Raw genomic sequence first — 23,521 nt, 5'->3', positions numbered from 1 at the left:
AAACTGCGTCAGAGAGGAGATAGATTTTGCAAGGTAAGTGAGTCCGGCGCAGCAAGGAGGGGGAAGCAGTTGTGAGGAGTGGGGGGGAATAGGGTGAACGTTGCAGAGCCTTTGCAGTCGCTCGTAAAGGCAAATGACTGCCATGGTGCTGCAATATTCGTAATTTTGGGATTTGTTTGTAAACACTAGGGGGCGCTGGTCACATAACTTCGAATGAATGTTAAATGAATGCTTGTAACTCGGGGATTACCTGTAATTGTTCTCCTCCTGAACTCTTGGCCAACAAAAATAATTATGCAGCTCCTACCTCAAATGCGATTTCTTAACCATTATTTTGGGCATGACTTCTGTCAACACTGTGACAATGGATGTCGTCGCTCTGACAACTGAGAATCAACAGCCATTTTTACTTTTGCTTCTAGTGTGCTTTCCGATTCTTTTAGAGTTCAGATGTAGAAGGGGGGATGGGGTAAATGCTTGAGGGTTTAGCTAGCCATGGCAATGTAGAAGTGTGGGAATTCAAGGACATGGTCTGATAAAGTCTTGGCGGGCTGAGGGGCTGGTGAGAAAATCCGGTGTCTTGCATTAATTGGGGAATGTGATTTATGACAGCATTTGTGGGATGGGAATTACAACTTGTAACTTTGTATCTGGGAGGAGGGAATCTCAGTTTTGGGTTCAACTATGTAAGTGCCGATACTTTGTTTCCTAATAAAATGTTCTTTAAGGAAGAATTCCTGCCTTGAAGTTCTTTTACCAGTTTCATCTATCGGAACCATGACAACTTCATTTTAAAAGGGATTTAAAGGCCACAGAAATACAACAAATTTAAAGAAACAAATAAGGAAGAAACATAACATTAAAGTAAAATTTATATTACTATTTTTTGCAGAACTGTCTTATTGGTTTTAAGGGAGTAATTTCATCATGTACTGTAACATAAACATATGACTCATAGTCTAAGAAAAGGTAAATGCAACCAAGGAAACAAAACTAAGTCTAAACTGTTAATACACAATTTGTCCAAATACTGTTGTAAAAACAAGTATCAGTCCATGTAAGCAAAATGAAATGGAATTAAGGTTCCAATAGGGAATACAGTGCATCTTACAATAGCCCAAAATACAATCTCAAAAACAGAAATGTAATTGGATTTTTGTAATCAATCTTTTTTAAATTTAAAAGTAAACAAGAACAGGGCACATTTTAAATAGCCACCAATGTATTTTCAGGAATTGTGTGTGTCTGAAAACCAAATTATGAATTCCTACCAACAGAGTTTTACAATAATTGTTTTTTTAACTATCATACCATAAAGGATACTTCTCATTATTGGATTTTGACTTGTACAGGAGTTAAACTCTTGAGATTTACTCATGGTGCCCTTTTCAGGTAACACAGCAAACTGCTTGCCAGTGGCTGTCTATAATTACCTTTATAATTTTATTAACAGTTTGAAAAACAAAGGTTAAATTAATGTAGACTAAGGAAGAAAAAAAAGAGAAAGAAATCAGAGCTAAAAGTGCAAGAAAGAAAAAATAAATGAAAAATAGAAGAGAAAGAAAAAAGGTACAAAAAAGTGGCTTCTGATCTTCTTTATAGCAGTTATAAGTACAATTATAAACGTACCTATGCTTCCCCCCAGCCCAAATTGGAGCAAGCAGAGAGGAAAGGAGGGAAAGCAAGACACCAGGAGAATGGAGATATATGGACAGGCGCTTGCCCTGGTCCTACCCCCTTCTGCCAGAGACCCTCAGATCTGTCCCACTCCTGCCCAGGCCCCCACAGGCACCCTTGATGCGAACGATGTAGAGCTGGCCATGCTCACCCAGTAGGCCACACTCACTCCAGCCATGCCTACCCAGTAGGCCGCACCCACCCTGGCCACACCTACCCGGCCCCCCGAGGACAACCGCAATGCTGATGCGGCCCTCAATGAAATTGAGTTTGATACCCCTGCCCTATATTTTCACACAACTTAATTTATAAACATTTTAGCTTCACAGATTTTAAATTAAACACTCACTTAAGTGAATTATTTGCATATATTATTCACTATGGCATTTACAATTGTACCCTGTATATTTTTAGCATTGATATACCATTGCATATTTACCTGTGGCTCACGTTCTTTCCCTGGCATTGGTCCAAAATGGTTTAAAATTTGTGCTTTCATATTGTCTTTAAGAGAAGTAAACCAGGATACAGCTTGATCATAAACAGAATCATGAATGCGGACCAGCTCTTCGTACTCTGCCCCTTCAACCTGATTTGAGTTATGAAAATGGATTTTTAAATAAATGCATGTTATGTACAGCATAACAAAATCAAATGCCATTTTAAAAAGAGTTACTTTTAAATATCCTAAACAGGGGACTTTTTAAAATCACCTCTCTTTTGTATAAGCCCAAAATTCCAAGAAAGCAGCATGGATAACTTCAGGTGTTCAGTATTCAGAAGGATAATATTGAAAATAGCTGATTACTGGGGCTGTTTGCCAATTTATCACTTAGTAGATTGTTTTCCAACATTAACAATCAATGATGAAGACTAATGTGCAAAAGTACAGAACATAGGAACTAACATTTTTCAGTTCAGATATAAAAATTGTTTGCAGATTTTTTAAATATATATGAATTAGTTGAATTACATTTGAGAAATGACAGTAAAATGCTAACTCTGGATCACACTATTGGTCATCTAAAATGCCAGTCCATTTAATTTTAACTTTCATGAATAAGGGAGAGCCTATTCTTTATGTATTTCTCTTAAGAGCTGCTTTACATTATACCCTTAGAGAAACCAATCATATAAATTAATAGGATTAAAAGCCACTGACCAAAGCATGCTTAAGGAACATGTGATCTGATAGAGCTTGCTAATAGTTTTGCATCAGTTTAAAGAAGAGAGCTGGTGCTACATATTCAAAGATCTGATATAATTTGCAAGCAGATTTGAAAATGGCATTCCTAACATGTTTTGCTTAAAAATCTCATGTCTGTGTAAAATATATATATAAACAGAAAGAAATTTGGATGGAACATCCGTTTTTCATATTCCTATTTCCTTTAGACCACGCTTCTGTAATGCCATTTCCTTATTTAAAGCACTACCCTGGAACATGAGCAACTGAACAACTGCACAGTAATGCTGTAAATCTCTTTAGGAATATATTTTTAACATGTTAGGATTTAGTACTGAATTGAGTATTTAAAACTTCTGAATATGGTATTTTGACTTTTAAAAGATGGTTTATTAAAGGAATTTGGTGCTGATTACTTTAATGAGGGAATGGAAACAAAAGGGGAGAAATAATTTCAGCTTTGGGTTAAAAAATTAATTATGCAACAGCTAAAGAAGAAATCCACAAAAGCCAGCCAAAGGTTAGATTACTGTATGGGCTGTCCTGTAATTTAGAAGACAAGGGATAGCTCACAAAACTTATTTTCAATAGTTGAGGTAACAAAAAACTACTCCACTAAAACGTTACCTTTTCGTCTTCCAAATATTCAATATTTGCAGTATTATATCCATCTCGCTGACCATGGCATAAGACCCTAAAACGCCGAACACCAACTGTATCAACAACTGAGCGTCCATCAGGGAAAAACTTCACATCCCTGATTTCCAACATGCAGCCATAATCTGCAAACCTGAAGGGACAAGGCCATATTAAGGCTGTGATTTTAAATATATTTTAGCCTTATAGATTCTCCGTAGCCTGCCTAAGTACATTTGGAATAAAGTTATAAAAGGAATTATTAGGCCTAATAATAATAAGAGATACAAAGATTGTAGAAATATTGCTTGTTCCAGTTCCGTAAAATGCTATGAAATTACTGCTTGAGTTCTTTTGATGCTGCATCTAGATTACCTGTCTCAATCAAATATCCCTCAAATGAACTGGATTTCAATTCCCATTTTTCCCTAAACACTATGCACTTCTCCCAAATAGAAAATTTACACTGACATTGTTATCGATCAGCTAAGTAATAGATCTTGGTATATGCCCAAACACTGCTAGATCTTGGTATATGCCCCAACACTGGACAAGAAATAACAGCCCCCATTTTCTGATGAGACCACTTTCCCATATCTGTTGGGCATAAGCCCTTATACCATTTTTGCACCCAGAAATGCATGGGTGTATTTTATAAAGGAGTTCCAAATCCTTAGCTTACCCTTTCAGTTCATCAGTTAAACACATGCCGAATTGTTTAGTGCCTGTTTCCATGCATCTTCTTATCATTAATCGATAACGGGGTTCAAAGACATGAAGAGGACAAGGAATGGTAGGGAAAGCCATAGTGCATACAAAAATGGGAACATCTTTATTCAGACTGCAAGAGAAGAAAGATTTACTTTTATGCTTATGCAGTTCAATATCTATTAAAACAAATAATTGAAATCCATGTTTGAAATTACTTATGTAATAAGTTTCATTGTATTTGTGTTTTCACTCAGCTTCCCTGGATCTCTCTTCTGTTACTGACAAATACAAGAGAAGACTATCTAAACATAGCAAAGACCATGCTCAGCTGAAATATTCTGAGTTTACTGTACATGCTTAAGGCAACATTTTATGGCTAGTGGGCAAATTGGAAATTTGGAACATGCTATAGTTCTCATAAAATTGGTATTATTGGTTGTGGGAAAATTGATGTTTCATTCTGTAGTATGCCTGCTTGCTACATAATTATTATTTCAATCAACTACACAACTAAAATCAGGTGTACCAAGAAATACATCTGATGTATATTATTGTATACATACAGAGACAATATGGGATTTAGAATAAAATTAACAATAGTTTGATCCCATAAGAATCCTACTCTATCAACTTTATTCTTTTACAAAGAATTTTTATCCTCCAAACAATAACTTTATCTGTTACAGAAAACTACTATGTGGTTCTCCAGTTTTTGCAACAAATATCAGAATATATTTATGGCACTTCTGTAAAAGTCTCATTCACAGGCTTTGTGCTTCAACTAAATTAGTGTTCCAATTCATATGGAGGGCATTCCTGACCCACACATTGTATAAAGGGGTTAAGGACTGCTTCCAATGATCTTTCCATCTACCAACCTTTTCATAAAGGCTGAGCAAACTTTGTACAAAACAAGAACTGGGTTTCCAAATGATTTTTAGATGCAGGTTCTCTAATCAAACTTTCTATGAAAAACCAAGACAAAGGAAGAACTGGCACATTAGTGTCAAAATGTCTTCTTTCACATATATAATACCAACATCCTAAAATAAAATATTTTTTGTCTGAAGATCAGAGAACTATAAATATGAAAATATACACAAGTTATTTAAATCAACCCACTTAATTTTATTAATATTCTCTTTGTAAATGAAGATTGCTTACTTTGATAATTCCTTCATTTCTTCTTCATAAACCTTTTTCCTTTCAGATAGTTCTTCTGGAAAGTAGCGAACTATTAATTCTTCAGTAAGGATGGTCTTTTTGTAAGTTCGATTTGCCAAAAACTATAAAGGGAGTTCAAGAATCCAAATTATTCAGTTCTAGCTAATCTACTGATCAGTAATTAGAATGGCCTGGGAAATGTTTTTATATTTTAACACTCTAGGGTGGTATCAGGAATTTGTACAGAATATTACAGTCAAGTGCTTAAAACCATAACTACTAAATCACTACTGTATTTAGCGATTTACTGGTTATGGTTTTAAGTGGCTATTATAAGCACTTGAAGTGGCCATTTAATTATTCTACAATTGCTTCTTCAGAAAATAACTCTGAAATATATAGCAGTGTTTCCCATCCTTCGGCACTTGAAGATATGTAGACTTCAACTCCTGGAATTCTCCAGCCAGTTAGGGAATTCTGGGAATTGAAGTTCACACATCAAGCACCCAATGTTGAGAAACACTGTTATATATTAAGATGATGCAAAAGAAATCTACCTTTTTTCTTCTTAAGTCAAACACCACACATATTTAAATACTACCTATCTGTACTATGGTGAGTCATGTTTGTTTCTCCCCACTTCCAGTTTCAAAACACTAGAATCAGCCAGGTTGTAATTTTCATGTGGAACTTTCAAGCATTAAATGGGCTTAATCAGTGGTGGGATTCAAATAAGTGAACAACCAGTTCTCTGTGTGGATGCCGCTTTCGGAAGTCCATTTTGGGCCTGGGCAACAAAAAATTAGCTACTGGTTAATTCTCAAACAGATCCCAAGAAGAATTAGAGAAGCTCGAAGAGAATACCAATTCTTAACAAGGAAATTGATCAGTAAAGGAGTGAACTTCAGATGGTTAGTCCCAGAAGGACTATTAATTTTTTGGGACACAAAAAGATACAGATTGAACACCCCACAACAAGCAGAGGATTTCTTTAATAATCATACAGACTTTCTGGAGAGAAGTGAGGCGGAACCTAAGAAACCAGAGGAAACAACTGCAGGAACATCGAAACAAACGGAGGAAGATGCGCCTAAAAAGACTCAAACAGAGGAAGATGTGAGGCCTAAAGATCAGAGACAGATAAGCTCTCCTAGAAAACTGAGATCGCGACACAATTGAAACTATGGAGGAAATTGGAATTCTTTCAATAAATATAAATGGTCTTAACTCCCCATCAAAAAGGAGTAAAATATTTCATAGACTACAAAAATTAAAAATGGATATAATTTGTCTCCAGGAGACACACATTAAGTTACAACATTCTAGAATACTTGAACAATTAAAAATTGGCAAACTTTATTTTTCCTTGACACCACAAAAGAAAAGAGGGATAGCTTTATATATAAAAGAAAAGATGAATCGAAAACAAATTTATGCTGATGAAGAGGGAAGAATACTGATGGTAGAGATTACATGGAATCAAAAACAAATATTGATGGTTGTGATATATGCTCCCAATGAGAAGCAAGATCAATTTTTTCAGCAATTATGTGATAAACTCGTGGACTTAAACTACCATAGCTTGTGTATACTTGGAGACCTTAACGCAATTGTTGATCCAGTACAGGACTATAAAAGTTACAAACGGGAAAAAAAGGAAGTAATGTCCTATATAAATCCTTTCTAAGAATGAAAGATGAACTCTGTATACAGGACATTTGGAGAGAGATGTACCCGGAAAAAGCACAATATATCTTTTACTCTAACAGACATAAATCTTGGTCAAGAATTGACATGATATGGACTTCTTTGGACTTAAAGGCCATGATACAAGAAATTGAAATAGAATCTAACATTTGGGCAGACCATAATTCAATGAAAATGACCTGGAAAGGACTTAAGAAAAGACCAAGATGGTCCTTGAATAAATCAATATTGAAAGAAAAGGAGTTTTTACAATTTGCAATAAAAGAAATGGAATTCTTCTTTAAAGTTAATAAAAAAGAAGAAACCTCTATTCAAATTGTATGGGACATGGCAAAAGCATATTTTAGAGGTTTGGCCATAACTTATCTTGCTAAAAAGAATAAGGAAAAGAAACTTGTTCAACATAGATTGAAAGAACAACTTAGTATGTTGGAAGCTGAATTACAATCAGACCCTCAAAAGAAAAAGTTGAAAATACAAATGGAACTATTAAAACATAAGTTAAACTTACTTGAGACAAATACAATGGCACAACAGGTTAAAAGGTCTAAACAGAATTTTTTTGAAAATACCAATAAACCTGGGAGATGGTTGGCATATAGACTAAAAAAAGAAAGAGAAAAAAGATTAATAAGTAAGCTACGGGATACGGATGGTGATCTACAATGTCATAATGACTTAATGAAAAAAATTACGAAGGAATATTATGAGACACTGTATAAGGCGGAGACGGTTTCTAAGGATGTAATTCAGGCTTATTTAAAAGAAGCAAATCTCCCAAAGGTTCCGGAGAATATGCGTCAGAGGCTAAACAAGAATGTTTCAATGATGGAGATTACAGAGGCAATAAAAAAGCAAAAGAAAGATAAAACACCAGGACCTGATGGTCTTCCTGCTGAATTTTATGTAGCGTTACAAGATACTATAACTCCAACCCTGAAAGACTTATGTAATGAAGTTTTTACATATACAAAAATCCCGGAATCATGGACTGAAGTTAATATTACTTTGATACCTAAAGAAGATACTGATCATACACTAATTAAAAATTACAGACCAATATTGCTACTAAATGTGGATTACAAAATCTTTGCTGCAATAATGGCAGAAAGAATGAAAAAAAATTTGAATGAATTTATACACCCAGACTAAAATGGTAAAGACAGATAAAGAATAATTTGAGGATTATTTTAAATGTTCTGGAGTACTATGAAATCCATCCAGGGAACCAGATGGCACTTATTTCTTGACGCACAAAAAGCCTTTGATAACTTAAATTGGCAATTTATGTTTCAACAACTTCAAGAAATGGACTTTGGTGAAAATTTTAATAAAGCAATTCAAGTAATTTATAAGAAACAAACAGCAAGAATACTTTTAAATGGAGATTACACAGATGGATTTGAGATTAAAAAAGGCACTAGACAGGGATGCCCATTGTCTCCTCTGTTGTTTATTCTTACATTAGAGGTTTTGGCAAGAAATATCAGACAAGACACAGAAATTAAAGGCCTGGAGATTAAAGATCAGAAATATAAACTACAGGCCTTTGAGGATGACTTGGTCTTCATTCTAGAGGAGCCATTGCAAACAGCTGATAAACTCTTGCAGAAAATTGAGAAATTTGGAGCAGTGGCTGGTCTGAAAATAAACAGGGAAAAGACTAAAGTAATAACAAAAAATCTAACTGACAAACAGAAAACTCAACTTACTAAAATGACAAATCTTTAACTATTTACAAATAGTTAAAAAAGTTAAATATTTGGGTATTTATTTAATGGCGAAATATACTACACTAAAAGAAGATAATAAAGAGAGATTAATGAAACAAATAAAAATGGACTTGGAAAGATGGGGAGATCTTCAATTATCACTTTTAGGAAGAATAGCAACGGTTAAGATGAACATTTTACCAAAGTTAATTTTCTTATTTCAAAGTGCCTGTTAAACTTACTAAGAATTTTTTTGATGATTTAAATGCAATGATTCTAAGATTTATATGGCAAAAAAAGAAAGCGAGAATCAAATGTAAATTGTTACAAGAATCTAAGGCTTTGAACTTCCAGACTGGAGACTTTACTATCAAGCGGCTATTTTGCTTTGGCTTAAAGAATGGATTGTATTGAGAAATAAAAGACTGCTTTATTTAGAGGGACATGACCTTCAGCTAATTGGCATGCTTTTATATGGTATGAGAAATCTAAAGCACATAAGTACTTTCAAAATCATGCGATAAGAAACGTACTACTTTCAGAATGGGAGAAAATTAAACATGAAAATACCTGAGTGGCTTTCAACAATGGAAGCATTTGTTTATCCAAATCTGATTAATTATGACAAACTGGTTAATTATAAAGACATTTTAGACAAAGTGGGAAAACTTAAGGACAGGCAAACTTTACAACTACAAGGTATTGACTTGACATGGTGATCCTACTTGCAAATTCAAACAAGATACGAAAAAGATATTAAATTGACAGGTTTTTACAAAGAACAGACCCCATTGGATAAAATTTTGTTAAAAACAGATGAGAATTTGATTAGAAAACTCTATAAATTTCTTTTAAACTGGAAGATGGAAGAAGAACAAGTGAAAGAAACAATGATAGTATGGGCAAAGAACTTTGGATATTCTATAGATTTGGAAGACTGGCAAAAACTTTGGGATAAAAATATTAAGCTTACAAAAGCGGTAGCATATAAAGAAAACTTATATAAGATGTTTTATAGATGGCATATGACACCAGTTCGCTTAGCGAAAATGTTTTAAAATGTTTTGGATATTTTCTGGAAATGTAAACAACAGCTAGGCACTTATTACCATGCCCGGTGGACATGCCCTATCGCTAAGAAATATTGGTCTAAGATCCATAGATGATTGGAAAAGATGATGAAACTACAAATAGAATTTAAACCAGAATTGTTTTTGTTAGGAATATTAAGACCTAATTATGGCAAAGAGAATAACTACTTGATATTGCATGTTTTAACTGCTGCAAGGATAGTATTTGCCCAATTTTGGAAAAATGAGTATCTACCATCTGACCAGATTATTATTACCAAAATTTTAGAGTGTGCAGAAATGGATAGACTAACATTAGAAATGAAAGAAAAAGATGATTCAATTTATTTTAGAACTTGGGAAATTTTTTATCAATGGTTAGAGACACATTAGAACTTGAAGGATTTAATATTTTAGAATAGATGACTGATTTTTAATCGAGTTCTAACTAACATTTTGATGATACGATTACTTTTCCTGATTTACTGATTTTCATTTTGTTACTTTTGATTGTTAGGATTTATTTTTTTGAGATTTTATTAGTAGTGTTTACTTAATAGATCAACGTATTTGTTTACTAATTGTTTTTAATATGCTACAGTTTAAGCTTTGTTAAAAATGGTTGAATATGATATTTACTCATTATTACGATCCAGACGGTTGCTTGTTTGTTGAAATATGTGATTGTACCTATCCTTATTTAACCCTAATTCCTTATTTCCTTCCCCTTCCCCTTTCTTTTTACCCCTCCCTTTACCATACCTGTATTGTTCCTATTTTCCCTCACCTATATAAATTTAATAAAATTTTGTTTAAAAAAAAAAATTAGCTACCGGTTCTGCCGAACTGGTGCGAACTGGCTGGATCCCACCACTGGGCTTATTGAACTTTTGTATTGCACCCTTAAAAAAAACACTCTGAAGCCTGCTCCAAAAATCAGATCAATTCTCCCCTTTTTTAGAGGTGGTTTAAGGGGGTAAATGGGCCTTTAAAGGTTCAAGAAACACAATCCTTTCATTTAAGCAACTTCTGGAAATGGGATGGGGAAGACTTACATCTGAGAGCTTTTCTTTACAAAGCGGACAGTGGGGATTATGATCCAGACAACGTTCAAGGCATTTGAGGCAGAACGTATGTCCACAAGGAGTAGTAACAGGCTCATAGAATAACCTGAACAAGACATGAAAATAACAATTTCATATATCCATTCATCTGCACATCAAGAGAGTTTTCCTATGTGATCCATGTAACTATGAGTGTGCAAAATATTTTACATTGAAACTGTCTTGAATTCAAATGCACTGTTTTTTATTATTATTTCAGAAATAATAATAGTCCTTCTAGCAGTATGGGGTATTATTATGTACCAACCACCCAATTAGCCCATTCTTATTGAGGAAATGCTTATTTCTCAAGTTAGGACACATTTATTTTCAAAAACTGTTTCTGAGCTCAATAATGTAAGACAAATGATGAATTCTTACTATAAAATTAAAGTTAATGAGCTAAAAATATATTAGTGTATTATTTCTTATTTAATAAATTAACATAATGTGTATCTCTTCAGGAGATACACAGCAACTTTCAATACAACTTAACAGAATTATAAAATGTCCATCAAGCACAAAATAACAGAATGGACATTTGCTTTTTCTGGAATGGAATTGTTTGGTTGTTTTCCATCTAAGTATTAACCTAGGCGAACAGTCCCCATAAGAAAATTACAATATCAAAATTATACGACTGTAATATGTCATCACATGGATACTGTGACTTACATACTTCTGTCATGATATCTGACATAACATAAATCACAGCATTTGTGTGATGATAAATCCAGCTTCAGTCTACTTATGCTTCAAATCCAGAGAAGGTAAGATACATGGAACTGCTGCTGAAATTTAAATCCTATAGAATAATACATTTTATGCAGCTTGTTAATACCTCATACAAAGAGAACACTCAAAGTCAGATGCATCCATAAGATTTGTAGGAATCTCTTTTATGGGAAGAGAAGCTGAGTTTCCACAAGTAGCATCACCATCTTAAATAAAAAAAGAACATTTGAAATAAATATGATTCATTTTCTGAATGACCTCATTAGATAATTCAAAGTATCAAAAAAGGAAGAGGAGGATGTATCAGATCTTTTAAAAACTAAAAATTTCCAGTGAGTTCCAGACAGGAACATAGGACTATGATTTAGATTAACTTCTGTTCAGAAAAATTAAAGAAAGATTCGAGACACACAACTAGAAAGTTTAACGTCTATGCAATTATGGATACCAATCTACAAAATGTTTTGTTACAAAATAACTCTTAGTCTATGGTATGACAAAATGCCATAACTATTCCCGTCTATTTGGAATCTGCTATTTAGAGCAAAAGACAACCCAGACCACAGCTTGTGTATTTTGTTCAGTTTGATCAATATTAAAATTTATTATTTATATTGAAATTATTAAAATTAATAATTTCATGTTTTTATATTCTAGTCTATCCTAATCATTATAACATGTTTTATTCTTTACAACTACAAGAATAAAGAATGTCACATTATACTCATTTTCATTTAATGTAAAGTTATAACATATTGAAAATTATTATGTTTTTTCTTACACAAAATACTGAGCAATTTAACTTAGTTTAAAATAGGAATTGCTAGACTGACTCTGGCAAAATATTCCAGAACTAGCCAAAATTGTAGGTTTTTCGCTCTAAAATAAATACAGCAGCAATAACAAAAAACCAAAATGGACAGCATGTAAAAGGCTGCAACAGACCTTTTCTAGGGATTTTGCTCGGGACATCCAGATTCTGTAAGTCTCCCACATCAGTAGAAAATTTTCTTTTCAAGTTTGCATTGGGTAGGCTGGAGAGGACTTTTCCTAAAGTTTTCTTGTTCTCTTCAAAGTAGAATTCATGATGGGAAATTGAAGAATCAATACAGCGATAGACATCATTCTCTTGGGAAGGATTTCTTGTTAACCTCAACATGGTCTCCTAAAATAAATACATTTGTTTATAAATAAATACATAAAGACAAAATGTGTCTTTTGTAGACATACCTTTGTTGATCGTAGCGATGATTCAGAACTAACAGTTTGGCAACTTATTACATGACTTCTGCTGGGACTACTTCTATCAATTCTATTATTTATATATAATATAAATAATAATAAATAATATGGACTGGACTATATGGATATTTCAGAAACTAAGTGAATCAACTGCTCAGGTAAAGCTTTCTCTGCATACAGTAGTGGCCAAAATTGTGGAAAACTTTTGGGAAAAGTGTATTTTTGAGGTTTAATGGCTAATAACATCACTTTTTTTTGGAGTAGTACCATAAAATTATATATTTAATCAAGAATATAATGCAACAAAGTTTGTTCAATTATCTGCACTGTATTCTATGAAAAGTTATAGCCAAATAGCCAGAAAAAGGAAGCACAACCTGCTTAGGTTGATATCAGGTAGCTTCCCTTCATCTGATTGTAGCCAATGAGCGTGAGTGTTTAGAGAGCCAATCAGGTGTCCTTTGTTTTGGCAATGAGCCAATCAGATCACAATTGGATTCAGTTATTGATGTCATGTATTGAAGCTAAGAGGAGGACATTTGTCAGTGTGTTATGTTATTACTATCAAGTTGGTTGAGTTTTTTTCCTTTCATTTAGTGAGCTTGTAAAACACAATCAAATTAAAGTAATGGTGCAAAGAGTTGAATGGTTGTCCAGAAAGCGATGTAAAATAGTATTATTAAGCGAACAAGGCTATAGTCATAAAGAAATCGGAAAAAAAATTGGTGGAAACTTAACCAAAGGTGGCATTTCTACTGTACACTTTCCCCAAAAGGTTTCCACAATTTTGGCCACTACTGTACTTTGCCCAAATACAAAAGGATGGATTATATTTTAATACAGGTTTTCTAGAATTATGGATTCAACAGCAAACATAGTTACCAAGTATATATTTAAATTAGGAACCCACAAATGGATAGTATATGATGGTGGAGTGCTCACTTCAAAACCCACCAAAGCCTTAAATTTTACCACACATCCATGAGATTTCAGAAATGTATAATATAGGGAGAAGGCAGAGTAGCTTCCATGGTTGCAACTGGAACCTAGTGCCCACAGCTAATATCTGCTGTTAAAAAGAACTCTCCAAATATGCAAATGTTAACTTATATTGAATCATAATCATTTTTTATGAAATACATTCATTTTAGTGATTTTTATAATATATCCATTTAGTAATCTTAGTAACCAATCATTACTTTTAGTTTCCATTCCATTCTATTCCATTATTAATCAGTTTTCTTTGGGAAGCTATGTCCTTCCCAAACTAAACTAAAACTAAAATTAAACTAGATAATGGTACACTTCTGAATATAATACTGAATATAATAAAATGCTATATATAATGCCCTGAAATAAAGAGCAGACTCATGTGTTAAGTACCTTTGAGCTCTCTGCTGTTGACCCATCTTCACTAGAAGATTGTGTATTTATGCTACTTAGAAATGCAGGTTTCAATCTTGTATAAGAGGTCCGATTACAAAAAGGTGTTGTTAAACTATCAGGAATATTTTCAAATGCTGGAAAAAACATCTCACACATTATCTAGGTTTAAAAAAAATAGAAATATCATAAAATTCAGTTCATACATAAAGGATTTTAAAAAGGATACTTATACAAACAATGATGGAATATACCTTACCATACAAGATCAAATTTTTGGCAACCTACAAATTTTACTTTATCTGTTTCCTATTTCATTTCCCTCCTCCAGAATGCTACATTCATATGTAATCATGTGCCAAACTGTTATCCACTCCACTATCCCATTAAGGAAAATGAAAACAAGACCGCTAAATGTAGGGTTGTTTCAAATGTCATGATATTTCCTAGTTGGAAGTTTACTCATGGCTGAATGGTGCTTGAAGGCTGACAGATGCAGATTAATAATTATGAATATTTTTTTTATAATATTTTATTAGTTTTCTAATTTTACAATTAAGTATTTAAAAAGCAATGCGGTGGCTGGGTTAATCAATAGTTTGATAACATGAGTAAATCTTTAGTACAAATCTCAAGTTACAACATCAGATATTTTCTTTCTTTTTCCCTTAATATCTACTATCTCCTATTAGGCTAGTACAGTTCTTAATATTATCAACTAAGTAAAAACATCATTATTACATTTATCAATAATTTTTAGCTTATAAATATCTTAATTGTGTTTACGTTCAATCCTTATATATAATCAATGTCCTGTTATTGTTTTTTTCCCAAGCTTTAATTTCCTATTAATATTTAAATTAACATTTGATATTTATAATTTCCAAGCTTTAGGAACCAAAGTTTCCTTTATCTCAACTTCTTCTTTTTTCCCTTTTCATAACAAAATCTAATATTCTAAATACACATCTTATCTATTTGAGTATAGTCTTGTTCTGTTTTCTAAAAGTTATCTATTTTCCACTATATTAAACCATCTAATTTAATAAATCAAACCCCTAATTTTCTTCAGCCTTATTCAGGCATTTTTCCTTTGCCAATTAGCCTTCCATGTCAAGTGCTTTTAAATCTTCAAATAGTTCTCCCTCTGTTATTATATATATATATATATATATTTGAAATAAGAAAGATCATTTAGTTGCAGTTTTTTTGGAAGAACTAGCCCATTTGTATTCATTAGATTGCCTCCCTAATATTACTCCAATTTCTCATAACTGTCCTGATAGGTTTATCTTCCATTCAATCTGTTCTTCCTTCTCAAATTTCTTCTGATTTATATAGAAAGACAGAGGACTTAATTGACCAACAAATCCAGCCAATGGAAAATTCAGAAAAGGGAGTGACAACACTGAAAATGGAAAATAATTATGAATATCTAATTCATTGGCTACTTTATTTCGTTATTTATTTTTTATCATCCCTTTATTATTTTTATGAATAACTCAAGGTGGTGAGCATACTTTTTCCTTCCTGAGTTGAGAAAAAGTGACTGACTCAAAGTCATCCAGCCACCAGTTAGACTAAATTATATTAATTAGAATGTTCATGTTACTGTGTTAAATATTAACATCTGTTTTGATTTTTTTTAAATCACCCTAATATTTAGTTTACCCAATAGCTTTGGTTTCCATTCAGCCAATCACTGGCTTTCAGTGACCAAAAAGCAGAATAAAAAAAACTGAATAATCAAATAATTAATACTTCACTTACAACTTTTATTTTTCATGGGTCTGATAGCTGTAGAGGCTAAAAACCAAGTACATAAAAACATCACACTTTAATTATGGACGAAAAGTGTAACAGTCTACCTTTTGGGCTTCCATCTTCATTGAATTCCACTCAGGATTTAAGGCAACACAATAAAGAAATTCCTTCAATGCTTCTTCAATCCTTCCTAATCCAGAAAGAGCTTGTGCTTTGACATAATGACTCTGCATGCATAGAAAGAAGGAATGAGATAAGGAGCTCAAGCTTCATGATTCCAAGAAATATTGGCTAGAGTGTCTTTACCTCTTACAACCATGATGGTATTTCAAAACAGAACAGAAAATGAAGATAAGAAACAAAGGTGCAAAGGGAAACAATGATAGGTGCAAATTTTAATCCCACGTGATACATTTTAGTGTGGGAAATGCATCTAAGTCAAACAACTAGGCTTTGCACACTTTAACAAATTATAGAAAGGAATAACAAGTAATGCTGCAATTACTTTCCATATCATTTTATGTCTCTTATATATTTTTAGAGACACTATGTATCCCCAAAGAATTGAGGGCAGCTAGTAAAGAGCCAGTTTTTGTAATAGTTAAGGCATCAGGCTAGAAACCCTCGCTGAAGAGATTTAAATTATATGTGAGAAAAAAATCCCTTTTTTTATATGCAGAGATATTTTGTTTTTTTTCTTAACTGCCAACTTGCAAACAGATACTGTACCTTAGGCCAATGGGGTTTATTTTGACACAGTATTTCTGCATCATGAAGGGCTTTTTGATAATTCTTCATAGCTGTACAAAGTTCTGCCCGCTGTGCTATTAACCAACATCTACAAGAAGCTGGAATAGAAGAAGAAAATGTGTAAATGACAAATGATGACTTTCTGAAACAGTAATTAACTAAATATTAGTCACTCATTCTTTTGTAACAAAAATGCCTTCAAATAAGTTATATGAACAAATGTGTACATTATATTGCTAAAATTGTACTCAATTGAGAAAAACAGTCTGCAAAATTAAAATCCGTAGCGTGTGTATGATAATATTAATAAATATAAATGTAATCAATGCAATACAATCTGGTTATGTGGTGCTTTTGGTTTAAGGCCAAAAAGGCATTTTGGAGCACAGAACATGAATACATACTGACCTGCAATTTCTTAAACCAAATAACTTTTTTGCCAGGGTGCCATGGCGGCTGTAGGGAATAGCCACATAATCTGGGGAAAGATGTGGCTATTTTATAAATTGTACACAAATGCCACATTTAAATTCCTGTAGCTCCAAAGAGCTTTCTTTGCTTTCAAATCTAAAGCAGTTTCTTGTCTTGTAATATATTACATTTTTAAAAAATAACTAGTTCATTCTTCATTACTATAAACTTCCCAGCACATTCAGGCATAAAGCAATTTCCAAAATTATTCATAAGAGCATTTCAAAGCTTGCAGGAAGTAGCCTTAGCTTTTTTCAGGCTTTAATGTGAAGGGGCGTTGTCTTATCTGAATGCCTTTTCTCAGCAAGACGATGGAGAATCCATAGATGGGTTGATCTTGCCTTTCTGCCCTAGAGACTAAGTCAATCAACCTTTGCCATGCCTCTCTTCCTCAGGCTAGGAATACCTAGTCACGACGAAGGTGCAGCAGTTGATGACATTTCAAGGTGGTGGCTCAAATTCCCCTGACACAGGACCAGATGGACCTTGGGGGGGGGGGAGTGGATTCTTCATTGTCATGCTGAGAAAAGGTGTTCAGGTAAGACAACGCCCCTTCTCCAGCATGATGAATGGAGAATCCACAAATGGGACATACCAAAGCCTCACTGTCCCTATGGGCAGGAACAAGTCTGGGCCTGTGTCCCACTATCTGTTACTATGCTTTGGAGGAATCTCCTGCCAAATGAAGCATCTGCCGAAGCGAACTTATGTAAGTTATAATGCCTCACAAACTGGGAAGGGGACAACTACATCGCTGCTCTGCATATCTCTTTGATGAACGCCTGTGTCGCCCACGCCGCTGAAGTTGCCAGACTGCGAGTGGAGTGTGCAGTGAGCCATCTTGGAAATGGCAAGGAGTGTGTCTGGTACGCTCCTGCTATGCAAGCCCTAATCCATCTGCCGATAGTAGAGGCAGTCACCTTCTGACCCCTTGAAGAAGGGTGGAATGAAACGAATAGGGCAGACTTGCGAAAAGAGGCAATTCGCTTAATATAGCGACGCCAGGCTCTGCGAATGTCCAAGGTGCACCATTTACATCCCAAATCATAGGACGGCTCAGGACAAAAATCTGGCAGCACAAGCTCCTGAGCCCTAAGCGTAGGACTACCCTGTCATTATGAAAAATACATAAGTCATCTCTAATTGAGAGAGCTGCCAATTCCGAGATGCACCTAGCCGATGTGACAGCTACTAGGAATACAACCTCTATAATAACTGTAGAGTGGAGGTTCTGATGGACTCGAATGGAGGTGAAGTGAGAGCCTTGGACAGGTCCCAAGAGGGATATCTGTGAACCATGGGCAGTTTGCTGTTGATTGAGCCAAGGGCTCTGAGTTGCCATATGTGAGCACCGTGGACAGAGCAGCAACTTGTCTGCGGATTGTGTTGGGTGCCAAACCCTTCTTAAGTCCCTTCAGTAAATCATCCCAAAATTCCTGGAACAAGAATTGTAGCTGGATCTAATTGCTGTCTCCCACAGCATTTATAGAAATTCTTTCATGAAGAATCATAGATTCTAGTAGTTGCAGGCCTACTTGAAGCCTGAATCATGGTAATCACGTCTGATGAGTAGGTCTCCTTTGATAGGAGTCTCCTTTCAAATGCCAGGCGGTTAGCTGGAGCCGCTGAGGCTCTGGATGTTGTAGAACCCCCTGGCTGAGCGAGATTTGATCTTTGGGTATCCTCTACGGAGGAGAGATTGAGAGACCTACGAGGTTGGCATACCATGGCCATCTTGGCCAGTGGGGAGCAATGAGTATCATCTCTGCCCATTCCTGCAGTATCTTCCGGATAACTGTCTGGATCAGAGGGAGAGGAGGGAATGCATACAGGGGCTTTCTGGGCCATGGGCTGTGTAGGGCATCTACCCTTTCCACCCCTGGAAACGGGAAAAGAATCTTGGGAGCTGGGCATTCACTGGGATAGCAAACAAGTCCAGCACTGGATGATCGAAGCTCTCCGATATCTCCCTGAAGAGATCCAGGTGCAGGCACCACTCAGAGTGGTCTACTGTTGCCCTGCTCAAGAACTCTGCTTGCCGATTCGTCTCTCCTGAAATGTATTCAGCTTGAGGGGCAAGAGGTTGGTCCCCACCCAGGTTCCCAACAATTGATCCCCGGCCATGAGGGACCTGGAGTGGGTACCCCCTTGCCTGTTGATATGGGCTTTTGCCGCCACACTGTCTGTGAGGACTAGAACGTGTTGCCTTGCCACTGTGCTGCTAAAGTGGCATAAAACCAGATGTAGAGCTCTTGAGCTCCAACCAGTTTATGTTGTGCTTCAGTTCTGACCGGGACCAATGACCCTGGGCCAACTGGGATTATAGGTATGCTCCCCAGCCGAACAGGCTGGCATCCGATGTTAGGATGAATCGGTTGGGCTCCTTGTATAAGGTCCCCTTGGCCATCTCTGGGAGCAAGAACCATTGTAGGGTTCTGGAGTGGAGTCGAGCCCAAGGAACTACTGCTATGCAGGAAACCATCTTTCCTAGCAGTTGAAAAAGAGTTGCTAGGGTGACTACTCACTCCCTTTGAATCTAGGTAACTAGGGATCAGATACTGTCTCAACGTTCCTGAGACAGGTAAATCTCCATGTGTTTGCAACGTAGAGGTGATCCCAGTAGCAAGGAGTCAATTTGTGGCTAGAAGTGGTGGCGGTGGGACTAACTTAATGGGATAGCCAGCACACTCACAATCCTGGTAGTGGCGGCAAAACCAACTTAATGGGGTAGTCAGCACACTTATGCTCCTGATAGTGGCAGCAAGACCAGCTTAATCGTGTAGCCAGCACACTTCTGATCCTGTTAGTGATGGCAGGACCAACTTAATGAGGTAGCCAGCATACTTCTGATCCTGTTAGTGATGGCAAGACCAACTTAATGTGGTAGCCAGCATACTGATAATCCTGTTAGTGGCAGCAAGGCCAATTTAATGGGGTAGCCAGCACACTTATAAGCAGCAAAATCGGTGATAGGAAAAGGCGCTGAAAATGGCAGCATTTAAAGCGGGCACTCAGCCACGCCCTGAAGTCTTTGGAAATTGCGTCCTGAAAGGAGGCTGTTGTTGTTGCCTCTAACTGTAATAGTCTTGGTATGTGGTGAGCTGTCAAGAAGCTTGGGATTGGAGAAGCAGCATCTTTGAAATATCACTCCTTTACTCTGGCCTTTTGAATGGCCTGAGAGTGTTTGTAAGGCTTTCAAAATTTCAAGGGAGAGGTACCCTTGCTGTCACTTGGACCTTCTAAAAGGATGGCCTCCCAGGCCCTGAAAGGGCCTCTTGGCCTGAAATTGCTGTCTGGGTTTGTCCTTGTTACCAGATCTGTGGAATTGATGGTCTGGTCTGGGAGGATAAGGATAGGAGAAATAAGTGAATTCCGACCCTGTTTCGGTTGAGCAAAAGGACTGTTGCAGGCGTAGGGCATAACTCTCCTATCTGCCCTTCTCATAAGATAGGACATGACCTTGCATTTATCCTTATTTTCAATCAGATAAGGATTTATTGCCTCACCAAATAACTGGCCTCCCCTGTAAGGGGCTGTGGCCAACTGCCATTTAGACCTAGCATCCGCTCGCCATCATCTGAGCCACAAAAGTCTGCGAGAGGTGACGTTAGATGCTAATGCCCGAGAGGAAAATCTGGCCGCTTGTAATGATAAGTCCGCCATGTATTCTGATGCAGTCACTAATTTGTTTAAGTCGTGGTGCATCCATACCTCTTCTGGCGGGACCCTAGCCTGCAACTGGAAAGGCCAGAGGAGTGAGATTCTGGCAAAAAAGGAAGTGGATGTAGCTGCCTTTACCGCCCATGCTGAGGCTTGATGGGTCTTGTGGAAACTGAGTTCCGCTTTCTTATCCTCTGAATTCAAGGCCTCTGCCATATCTCCAGACATCGTGAAGGAAGAAAACAATGATGCTAAGGGCTCATCTACAGTGGGGACTTCTAGCACCTCTGATAGTGCTGGGGCCACATTAAACAACTTTTTATCAGTCCCCAGCAGGGGATGGAAAGGTACCAGGCATACCCCATTGACTTTGGACTGCATTGAGAAAAAGGGGAGGACAGGGAATGTCTTGCTGGGTAAAGGTTGGTTCTGAAAAGACTGTACTGGTAGGACCCTGGCTGGTGAAGGCTCAGCCTGAGGGACCCCTTCAGAACCAATTTGAGCAGTGCTCCTGGCCTTGTGGAGTAAGAGGGCCGGATTAAACAGGCCTACGAAAGGCGGAGGATCAGGGGATAAGTCCTCATCTTCTGACAACCCCTGCTCCGTCTGTTCGTCGTCCCCTGTGAATGACTTTCTGCTCCTGGAGGAATGGGAGCGGGAAACCGACCCCTAGTATGCGGCTGCTTCTGCCAGGGAGAGATAAGATAGGATCCCTGATGCTATTGACTCAGGTCGAGATCTCTGGTGTAAAGTCGAGCTATGCCTTGAGCAATAGCCTGAGAAATCAGAACCTGCAATTGCTCTGATAACACTGTCTCCTGAGTCTCTGAGGGGCAAAGCCCTGCCGCTGTAGAGGTGAATGTGGCCTCTGGGAAGAGGCCTAGCTGTATTCGGAGGAGCAGGGATCTGAAGGCCAAGCCCCTCACTGGAAAGGAGAACCATCTCCACTTGCTCTGCCATGGAAAAATGAACTGACCTGTTTCCCCTTCTGGAGACCAGGCACTTGGAGCAGCAGAGGTTGAAGGAGGTATTGAGGGCCAAAAACCGATGCCTCCATGGGAACAGGAATAACCTGACCAATTCTTGCCTCATTCTGTTGCTCTGCAGCTTTGGAGAACTGTTTTTCCAATGCCTGGTGCCTTCTGTTTGCTTCTTTCTCAGCAGCTTTAGACGACCTTTTGCCAGAGATAGCTCTGGCTCTGAGTTTCCCAGCAGCCTCTCGTCTGGCTGATCTGAATTTCTTGTGCCTGCAAGAATTGCTGGAGGCACCTTGAGACATCTGAGCTGCAGTGCTGTCTGCCACTGCAAATAAGAGATAACACAGCAATGTAACAGAGAGTTGATCCCAGCAGCACAGATCCCAGAGCCAAGTTGTGGCTAGTGGTGGTGGCGGCAATAGCCGGCACACTCACAATCCTGACCAACTTAATGGAATAGCCAGCGCACTTATAAAGCTGTTAGTGGCGGCAAGACCAACTTAATGGTGTAGCCAGCACACTTGTAATCTCCTTAGTGGCAGCAAGACCAACTTAATGGTACGGTTAGCACATTTGTAATCCTCTTAGTGGCGGCAAGACCAACTTAATGGTAAGGCCAGCACACTTGTGATCCAGTTGGTGGCGGCAAGACCAACTTAATGGTATGGCCAGCACACTTGTGATCCGGTTGGTGGTGGTAAGACCAACTTAATGGTACGGCTAGCACCTCTATTAGCAGCCAAATAGGTGGTGTGTAGAAGCGCTGAAATGGCGGCAGTTGAAGCTGGGAGTTGCTGGGACCGACTGAAGCCGTCCTTAATGGCTGGGAGGCTGGAGGCTGTTTTTGTTGCCTGACTGCAATAGCCTTAGTATGCCACAAGCTGCTAAGGGGCCTTAAACTGGAGAAGCGGCACTTGTGAAATGCTACTTCTTAATCCTGGCCTTCTGTGTGATTTACGGCGTTCAAAATGGCAGCAGCTAGAACGACCTCCTGCTCCGTTGTTTGGGCCAAATTAGCAGAAGTGGCAGCTGCTTCTATGGCTGGGCTAACAAAATCGCTAACTGAAATTTTGCCAAAATGACTCTGTTTGAGTCAAAATAGGCCCGCTGGGAGGGTCAAGGGTCCCCCCCAACCCAGGAGGAACGGCACGCATGATGCTCAAAATGGCAACCGCTAGCCTTCTGGCCTGCCTGAGAGCTGGGAGAGCTTGAGGTTTCAGCCAAAGCCTGCCAAACAGCTCTGAAAGTGAGCGGTTTAAACGCAGGGCTGAGATCAGTGCAGAAAAGGGAAATGGAAGGGAAGGGAAAGGTACAACCTCACCATTTAGCCTTTCACCATTTAGCCTTTCCACTAAAGACCAAGAGCCAATTGTCACCACATCTCTCTTGGATCACCATTTAGCCTTTCCACTAAAGACCAAGAGCCAACCGTCACCACATCTCTCTTGGGCTAAGACTAAGTCGTAACTGGGGATTCCTAGCCTGAGGAAGAGAGGCATGGCAAAGGTTGATTGACTTAGTCTCTAGGGCAGAAAGGCAAGATCAACCCATCTGTAGATTCTCCATTTGTCAT

At 37.3% G+C, this 23,521-nt stretch overlaps 1 protein-coding gene across 2 annotated transcripts in view; it reads right to left on the bottom strand.

Annotated features, from left to right (window-relative positions):
* The window catches only part of LONRF2 (LON peptidase N-terminal domain and ring finger 2), a 47,601-nt gene that overhangs the window by 5,795 nt on the left and 18,285 nt on the right, over window positions 1-23,521 (bottom strand). Inside the window, exons 2-11 of one of the 2 annotated variants that reach the window (XM_039355785.1) lie at window positions 16,820-16,938; window positions 16,195-16,317; window positions 14,327-14,488; window positions 12,647-12,866; window positions 11,808-11,907; window positions 10,919-11,033; window positions 5,375-5,496; window positions 4,182-4,340; window positions 3,491-3,653; window positions 2,117-2,266 (exon numbers count right to left, since the gene is read on the bottom strand). In XM_039355785.1, the coding sequence (XP_039211719.1) occupies window positions 2,117-2,266; window positions 3,491-3,653; window positions 4,182-4,340; window positions 5,375-5,496; window positions 10,919-11,033; window positions 11,808-11,907; window positions 12,647-12,866; window positions 14,327-14,488; window positions 16,195-16,317; window positions 16,820-16,938 (1,433 nt within the window). The remainder of the gene's footprint in view (window positions 1-2,116; window positions 2,267-3,490; window positions 3,654-4,181; window positions 4,341-5,374; window positions 5,497-10,918; window positions 11,034-11,807; window positions 11,908-12,646; window positions 12,867-14,326; window positions 14,489-16,194; window positions 16,318-16,819; window positions 16,939-23,521) is intronic. The other variant, XM_039355786.1, reaches the window with a different exon arrangement.

Source organism: Crotalus tigris, unplaced genomic scaffold, assembly GCF_016545835.1.
Source record: "Crotalus tigris isolate CLP2741 ecotype Arizona unplaced genomic scaffold, ASM1654583v1 scf7180000018759.1681925, whole genome shotgun sequence".
Taxonomy (NCBI): domain Eukaryota; kingdom Metazoa; phylum Chordata; class Lepidosauria; order Squamata; family Viperidae; genus Crotalus; species Crotalus tigris.
Note: the sequence above shows the minus strand (reverse complement) of the source record. Positions and strands in the feature narration are given on the sequence as shown.